The sequence below is a fragment of the Onychomys torridus genome, chromosome 1, assembly GCF_903995425.1.
Source record: "Onychomys torridus chromosome 1, mOncTor1.1, whole genome shotgun sequence".
Lineage (NCBI taxonomy): Eukaryota > Metazoa > Chordata > Mammalia > Rodentia > Cricetidae > Onychomys > Onychomys torridus.
The window spans coordinates 3,469,608-3,478,632 of record NC_050443.1 but is presented as its reverse complement, the minus strand read 5'-3'; the positions used below and the strand labels follow the sequence as shown (position 1 = coordinate 3,478,632).

Genomic DNA, 9,025 nt, shown 5'->3' with positions numbered 1-9,025 from the left:
AGTCTGAAGTATTAGGGAGTATTGGTAATGGTTGAAGTCCAATAAATCATTTGTTCCTGAGGCAGAGGCAATAGTTTCTGCTCATGCTCCATCAGCAATCTGTTCCCCTCACCATGTTGCAGGACTTCCTGTAAACTAGTGTTGTGCACAGTATGGAAAAGACCTTAGAGCATCTGGGCTGGGTGGTGTCATGTGGCATCCCAACTCCTTGTACCCCTTCCAGTGACCTCCAATGTAGTAATTATCAGAGTATCAGTTTCTAGATTTCCCTCTAGGCATCATGGTCAGGACCAGGACATATCTCTTCCCTCCATGGGCCTACCAGAATCAGACAAAAGTATGACAGGACTAGGTAATGTTTTCTATGAGGACAGAGTAAGGTGGTATACTGATGGTGCAGACAACTGTAGTCTCAGGCTTGCTCAGCTGCTAGTTGTAGGGACACATTCCTTTAAATCCAGCACTTCAGAAGCAGGGGGAAGTGGATATCTGTGAGTTCAAGACTAAGCAGGTCTATCTACATAATGAGTTCCAGGACTGACAGAGCTCTGTAGAGAAACCTTGTCTCAAAGAAAACAAAGCAATACAAAACAAAAAGATCTGCTCAGGTAGAGGGAGAAATTGAGTACAGACTACCTAAATAACTAGACACTCAGGTCTAGAGAATGGAATGTGTAACCTAAGTCATGCTGCAAGGCCGGCATCACCTAACTGTAAATCAAGAGAAAGAAATTAGATAAAACAAATTATGGGATAAAACCTCCCTTGACACAGCTGCAAAATGTTTAAAAACTATATCATTCTTGCATCATGTAAAGACAGTCTTGAAGAGCAAGTAATCTATGATATCATATTCATGACAAGACTTTGCTAAGTATTCTATGATGTTAACACCATGAAAAACATTTATTAAATGTGAATTCTTTGGAACATATCCTGTTTTTAGCCATGGCAATATATTATAAAATGAAAAGAACACCTCATGGAAAAAATAGAATTCACCCAGTCATATAAATCCCAATCAAGATTCAAAACCATATGTTATTGATGATAGTAACAAGGTTAAAATTAGAAATTTAGATAGTGGAGACAGTTTTTGATGAGTAGTTAGCATTTAGCAGTGTCCCATGGCCATTTAGCATGGAGACTCACAGGAAATTAGGAACAGAGAATCTCCAGAGTCAGAATAAGTTCACATACCAAAATACCGAAGTTATCATCACACTGAATGGTGAGAAAGTAGAAATTTTGCATTAAATCGTGAAGAAGGTAACAGACTCTCCTCTCTTCGCCCATTTCCAGCTTTGTACTTGAAGACTTGGCTAGTACAGAAACAGAAGTAAAGTAAAAGAGCATTTCAAGTGTAGGTAAAAGAGAGAGAAGATAACATGATCGTTTACTTAGAAATTATGAGTCATTGTATAAGTCATCCTAACAAGATGCTTCTGGGGTGACTGATCTGCAAGCCAGTTGCTTTTGCATATATGAGAAATAGCGGGACATGAAAGGAAAAACACATCAATTTCATGCAGTACTACCCACCCTCACTCCTGTGATGTTACATCAGAGATTCGTGTTAAGAAAACGCTGTCCAAGTCCTGCCCACACTGTCTGGTGAGACAGTCCTTATTCCACCAGTGTGGTAACACTGGCTTTATATTTCAAGAGAAGCTCCATGAAGAGCATGTGTGGAGACTGAAAGGGTGGGGGTCATGAAGAGTTTTGTGGCACCAGGCAGAGTGACTGAATTCTGGGCTCTGACTTCACTCATCACTTTGGGTGTTGAAGGCACTTCCTTGCTTCTAGTCCAACAGACAGAGCCTCTTGCCATGGAAAATGTCTCAATTTATAAAAATGGAGAATGACACATGAGAGGGAGAGAAAGGAAAGATGTAGAGAAACGTGGACCCATGCCTGACAGACGGGACGGCACATCCCCTCGATTTATAGATCCGGAAGTGTTGGTCCAGTCGGAAAATGCCCACAGTAGGTGGAGGGATGTAAATTCATTTGCTGAGGAAGCATCTCATCACAACACTCACACCTTCCTCTGCTCCCAGTGAACATTTGCTCCCTGGATATTCTCTGACAACAGTTCCTCAGCATAAGAAGTGGATTTTCTTGCAGAAATCTTGGATCATTTCCCAGACTCTGGAACCTTGAGAGATGTACTTCTTTCTCTTCTGATTACCTCTCAGCTGCATGGTGGATCTGTCTCTGGCTGCCCCAAGCCTCAAAGACCAGAAGCCCAAGGACTATGAGGATCATGACAGCCATCCCCATCCTGATGAGATTCTCCACTGTGTGATCCTGGTTCTCTGAGGCTGTGACTGTAGAAAAAGAAGTTACAGAGGTTAGTGGTGGTCAAAATTCCCTCATGATAACTAAATGTTCCCAAGATAACTAAATGTCCACCCAGGACCCCCTGCCTACCCTCAATAGAACTTGGCCCCTCTATTTTCAGTGCTATAACTTTGAATTCTCTTTGTCCAACTGACTTGAGTTTGGGTGTGTTCTCGGATGGACTGACAGTCTCAAATGATCCTGAGAACAGAAGAAGAGGAGTAGGATGTGTACATGCTTAAGAAAGCTGAGTGCTTCTTCTGAGGTCAACTTTCCCATTTATTGTCACACTTAGAATCTCCCTTCTCTCTTGTGATCTGAGCATTCCCTGATCTGTTCTGAGAACCCAGGGACCACTTAGGGCTGGTCAAGGGGAAACTAACTTATAGTCTCCCGGAAATGAGAAATGGTTTCTGATAAGGCTGAGAACCTGTGTCTTGTTGATAAACATCCCCTGATGCTCCTCCCCACATCAGAACAAGAAACTTCTCCATGTCCAGTTCAGGTAGGAGCATATCCTTCTGAGGTAGATTGATTCTCATCTGTTTTCTTTCACATATCATGTGGGAAATGCAGGACCAAGGTGTAGAGCAGAGTCATGCAGAGTGTTTGCAGTCATGACTCTCAAAAGTAGGTGTGAAGTGTGGTGTGTGTGTGTGTGTGTGTGTGTGTGTGTGAGAGAGAGAGAGAGAGAGAGAGAGACAGACAGACAGACAGACAGACAGACAGAGACAGAGGTCTTATCTCCAAACCTTCTCTTGTTCATCTGAGAACACCAAGGGCAGACAGAGTACATTCTTAGCTGTCACCTCGCAAAAGAAGCCTGAACCCATACAGATTTAGTTCCTCTATTTCACCATGAAGTGAGATGTTGCAGACTTCACAAACAATATGCTTTGACTGAGACTGCTGGATTTTATTTTGCTCAATGTGATCATTGTTATGTTAAGGTTCTCATGATGAATTCTGTCTGATAAGTTTGAGCTATAGATGTGAATCTGTTTTGAACAGAGTGAGAGTACAGCGAGATTTGTATTTATTACAGCAAGGCCACCTCCTCCCATGGAGACACTGTGGGCCACGGATGCACTGAGAGCAAGGGTCTGTGAATACTGATAAGTGGAAGGTGAAAAGCAGAGGTTGACACTGGGGACCAGCTTCTGCTCAGTATCTTATATCTGTCTTTGGCCTCCCCAAGATGCTCTTTCAGAGTGCCTATCACCTGGGTTACATTATCAGGGACTGTAGTGAGCATTCCTAGAAATATCCATGTTGGTCTCCACTATCATGAGGGTGACTATCCATCTGGTTAGCCTTCAGCAGCATTTAAAACCCAATCCTAGTCAATAATTGTTGTAAATGAAGAATGCTTCAACTTCCTTCAGCTAGGAAAGCTCTGGATCACCTCACCTGGGACCATGAGCTTTGCAGGGGCATTGTCACATGACAACTGATAAAGAGAATAGTTGAGGTATCCACAGTACCTGTAGATGCCCCTGAGAGTGGAGGTCACAGGACTCACGGAGAATACTAGATCTAGACAGAAGGATCCTGAATTTCCTGACATGGCCTTGTGCCTCACCGTTGCATATGTCACCACCACTACAAAATCAAGTTCAGGAGAATTCTTCTGTCAGAAAAAGTCACAGCCAAGGCCAGCACTGAAAGAAACTTAAAAGTGTGGGCCACACTTCTCCCTTTTATACAAAGATTAGCAGTAGTCCAGAAACAGAAGGACTTGTCCAAGTCAGCATCTCCAGAAGCAGCTGTATGGAGCCCATAACTAGCTATTGCCCATATGGGCCCCACCTTCCAACAGAGTCCTTATTAGCCCTCTGGGGCCTGACTCCATGCAGTTGAGAGGTTTGTTCTCAGGGCCTTAGAGGCAGGATGGGGAGCCAAATGTCTGGGATGTCTGCTCTCCTCCTAAACACCGTCACCCACCCTCCAAACTGAGCCAGTACATCTCTCTGGACACCATCTTTCTGTATCCCAGCCTCTAAGTTCTGGGGCTTTGGGGTCTCTGCTGGGATCTCTGCTTGCCTCCCTCACTCACAAGCTAAACTGACAGAGAAATGAGGACTTCAGTGGGCTAAGAGCTGCCAGGCAGCGTGGGGATGGAGCACACTCCCTGCACGGAGGTGCCTGATACTCACCAGATGTTGGCATAGGTGTGGAGACCCACAGAGTTCTCCTAGTGAGGCCTGAGCTTGCTTTACCCAACAGGACCACAGGCGTGGTTACCAGGTGTTTGGAAGGGTCTGCACTTGGCTGTGTGGTGTGCTTTGATCTCGCAAGGGGAAGGTCTTTTGCCCCACCCCTTGGCATTGTTATAAAAAGCCCTTTTGAAGAGCCAGAAGGAGCTGGTGGATTTTGATCCAGGTTATCCAGTGTTTTGTCTCCCCTCCACTAACTTCCTATCTACAAGTTTCTTATTCCTCTCTCCTCCTCATAGGAACCCTTTAAAAGGTGGGAGCTGGCCTCCCACACATAGGCCTTAGGGTGGTGGGCTGGAGGCTCTAATGGGTCCTAGAAAAAAGAAGAGTAGGAGGGTGAGGTTTAGATGCTAACCCAGGGACCTGCCTCTGCACGCTCTTCTACACCTGCCCTGTAACATCCGCACAACCCTCATGTTGTCTACCCCAAACCTAGATTGCAATAGAGGATGGAGTGGACATTACTTGAGGAACTCCTGCTGCTGGTCTCCACTTCTCTGTCAGGGAAAGTGACTCTGACTAACCTTCCTATTGTCCCCTTAATCCCACCCAAGTCAAGGGCTCTCCTAGGATTTGGACTAGGTGACTGGAAGTCACCCTGAGAGTCCAGGGTCACCTCACCTGAGACAGTGAGCTCCACAGGGCCACTGGCTTGTGTCAGCAGGTAGGGAGATGAGTCTTGAGATCCATAGCACCTGTAGGTGCCTGAGAGGTCAGAGGTCACAGCACTCATGGAGAATTCTGCCTGGAACTCCCAAATGTGAAACTTTGATTTTAGTCGCTGGGGTTGGTGGTCTGCTCCCTCCTTGGACAGAATGAAAGTGTCCACTTTGTATGTTGACTGACACAGCATGGTCACGTTGTCTCCAGAGTGTACTGTGGAGTTAGGCTTCACTGAAAGGGAAGGAACAACAGGAAAACGTCCTAAAAAGAAGAGGGATGAAGAGAGGCTGCCTTCAGTGTTCTGAGCTGACACCTCACCTGGGTCTGCCCTGAGCACCTGGGACTGTCTGTTTTCACTGCCTGAGCTCCTCTCCTGCTCCCCCATATCTCCATCTGTTCCCGAATAAGATCTCTGTCCCTCATCCCAGCCATCACTTCCTTAACTCCCCCATGAGAGCCCAAGCAGAGGTTAGGTACCTGAGGGAATCTATTTAGCCCCTCACCTGTGATCAGGATGTCCAGGGGGTCACTGGAGGCTGACCACTTGGAGGAGAGGTTGTATGCACCATAGCACCTGTATTGACCTGCAGTATAGGGTGTCACAGAGCCTAGTGTGAAATTGGCCAAGGAGAGGCCACTCTGGGTCCACTGGACCCCATGCTGGGTGAGGTCAGCTCCCCCCACCTTGTACAGAGCAAATCTGTCATAGTTGATGTCAGAGCAACACTGCAGGGTGAGGTTCTTCCCAGGGTCCAGGATATGGCCTTGGTGAGTCAGCAAGGAGGGCTTCTTGGACAGACCTAGAGAGAAGGTGACAGGCTAGGGATTTAGGGGCTGGTTTTTACCAAACACTTGTCCCCTCCCTTCCTGCCCTCTTTATGCAGAACATATATTTCTACATCCAGGGTCCCCTGACACAAGATAATCGTGGCACTTCTGGAAGCAACCACAGAGCTTGGCTCAGCCTTGATGGGTTTTTTTAGGTTACCTGCAAGGAAGTAGAAGAGAAAAGAGGTGAGTCTGTCCGAGAGTGTCACAGAGAAGGTCAGTCACTGTAGTGCAAATTCTAATTGATCTTAATAATAAAAACCCAGAGGCAGATATAGGGGTAAATGCTGAAAGATTGGAGAGACAAAGGAGCAAGCCACAGCCACCTCTCACCTCACCAACTCCTCAGCCTGAAAGGGGCCAAACTCCTGTCTCCACCCATCTTATATTCCTCTCTCTGCCGAGCCATATCACTTCCTGTCTCCACCTCCATAGTGCTGGGATCAAAGGCATGAGATCCCAAGTGCTGGGATTAAAGGTGTGTGCCACCATTGCCTGGCCTGTATGGTTAACCAGTGGCTAGCTCTGCCCTCTGATCTCCAGGCAAGCTTTACTTGTTAGAGCACAAACAAAATATCACAAGTCACACTTACAGATGGCACTTCTTTGCTTTTTAATTTATTCTTCTCTCGTACAATACATCCCAACAGCAGCCTCCCCACATCCCCTCTCCCCCAGCTTCACTGCTCCTCCATTTCCCTTCAGAAAACAGCAGGCTTCCCGGTGATATTAACTGAATAAGGCATAACCACATGCAAAAAGACAAGGCACACATCATCATATTAAGGCTGGACAAGGCAACCCAGTAGGAGGAAAAAGAACCCACATGCAGGCAAAAGAGTCTGAGACTTCCTTACTCCTATTGTTATGAGTCTAACAGAAACCCCAGGCTAGCTGGGTCATGATAGTGCACCCCTTTAATCTTAGCACTCAGGAGGCAGATGCAGGCAGATCTCTGTGAGTTCAAGGCCAGCCTGGTCTATGGAGTGAGGTCCAGGACAGACAGTGCTACACATTGAAACTCTAAAAAAACAAAACAAAAGGCACAAGGTAAACCACCACAGCATGTGTGTAGAGGTCCTAGGGCAGACCCATGCAGGCTCCATGGCTGCTGCTTCAACTCTGTGAGTCGTCTTGATCCCTGCTTAGATGATTGTGTGGTCCATGTTCACCTGATGTCCTGAGTGCTCTGGCTCCTGAAATCCTTCCTCCCTCTTTTCTGAGTGGTTCCCGGAGCTGTTGTGTATAGTACACGAACTGTCCAGGAGAGCTTCAGCGGTACTTCTTTAGTCAGAATGAACCTGTGATATGACTGCCAGTTCATGTACTCTACACAACAGAAGGCCCCATCAGGATTCATCTCCGTCCTGGACCTTCTGGGCTCTGCAGTCACTGTCTGCCTTGGATTCTGTATCTTGTGTCCCACTGTCTCCCCTGCACTGGGTCAATGGGCTCGGGATCCCAGGCCCCTCACATACACCTTGCACTAAGGCCTCCCTGAGCACCTGTATCATTTCAACATCATTCTAGGGAAAGGCTGGGGTTGCTCACCTGGGACCAGGAGCTCCAGGGGTTCACTAGATTCTGACCACACCTGTGGACTGTTTTTGTGAAAGCTGTAGCATCTGAATGTCCACCTTTGGCTGGGGGTCACAGGGCCCACAGAGAACAGGGCCTGGAACTGTCTGGTATAGGAGTTATACTCTGAGTCCAGTGTCCAGGAGAGCTTCTGAGACCCTTCCTTAGTCAGAATGAACCTGTCATATGACTGCCCTGAGACACACTGGAGGCTGACATTCCCTCCTTCAGTCACCACAGGGCTGGGCTGGGCTGACAGGCTGGGTTTACTGTAGACTCCTAGGAGAGAAACAGGAATCAGTGAAATGTCTCAGGCCTCCTTATCCTCCAGGGCTGTGAGGTGGAGGAAGGCCTGTGAACAGACTCACTTCTTGACAGTCAAACCTGAGGCTGGGGACCCTGTGTGTTCTCTCACCTGTCACCACCAGCTCCAGGGAGTCACTGAACTCTGACCAGCCATCACGGGTCTGATATTGACAGCGATATTGCCCTGCATGGTAATGGTCTATTTTTGAGATTGAGAATTCAGCCTTGTCCTTAAGTTCCTGTGGAATCTCCTTTCTCCATAGATAACGGTATCTGTCTCTATAGAATCTGTATGCTTGGGCTCCTGTGGTCCCCTCACACAAGAAGGTCACTGTCATATTCTCAGAGACCACAGAGTCTGGCTGTACTGTGAGGACAGGCTTAGGGAGAGCCCCTGCAAGGAAAAGAGCATCTAGAACTCAGGACAACCATCAGATTGCAGTCTCCAACCCCAACCCTACCACCATCCCCAGGATCAGCACACATGTGTTGTTCTCCATCCTCACTGCCCAGGCATGGCTGCAGGAATGATGGGAAGTGAAGTTCAGGGCATCTCAGACACTCACTCACCTGCCAGCACTGGGGTCCCCAGGCCCAGAGTCAGTCCTGGAAGAGAGTTCCCTGTGAGAGGTTTGTCCCTGAAGCTTGAGCAGTCCCCACTCTGCAGACCCTCCTGAGACCCTGGGGTTTCCTGATGGACAAGTGCTGGGATGTGTAGGTGAAGGTCAATTCTAGAGCACAGTATCCCCTCCCCATCTCCACATCTCACCCAGACAGAGCAGGGCTGTGAAGGTGAAGGTCATGGCATCTCCTTCTGGAGGCTGCAACTGTGCTCATGTGCAGAGCTACAGAGTCTGCCTGGAGGGACAGGAGACCCAGGGTGTGGTCCTGAAGGCTGGGCACTCCCCATGACCTGATTGTACTGGAGGAGCCCCACAGGAAGGGGAAGTGCCCTCCTCAAGCGCCAGACTCTGACTTCCCCCAAGGCTGTCGCTACATCAGATAGTAGACCCTGCAATTAATTCTTTGATGGACATTTCCATAACCCCATAAGTTTCTGTCTCATTTTGTCCTAGTCTGTCAGGGCCAGA

At 47.6% G+C, this 9,025-nt stretch overlaps 1 protein-coding gene across 1 annotated transcript; it reads right to left on the bottom strand.

The window, feature by feature from the left end:
- Nucleotides 1-923: 923 nt before the first annotated feature.
- LOC118579236 (leukocyte immunoglobulin-like receptor subfamily A member 6) lies at nucleotides 924-8,740 on the bottom strand. Its single transcript, XM_036180378.1, has 7 exons — nucleotides 8,704-8,740; nucleotides 8,505-8,540; nucleotides 8,044-8,328; nucleotides 7,602-7,907; nucleotides 5,726-6,022; nucleotides 5,181-5,483; nucleotides 924-2,330 (listed from the first exon to the last, which is right to left on the bottom strand). Exons 1-7 carry the CDS (start codon nucleotides 8,735-8,737, stop codon nucleotides 2,188-2,190), a joined length of 1,404 nt encoding a protein of 467 aa, XP_036036271.1. The 5' UTR covers nucleotides 8,738-8,740; the 3' UTR covers nucleotides 924-2,187.
- Nucleotides 8,741-9,025: the final 285 nt, after the last annotated feature.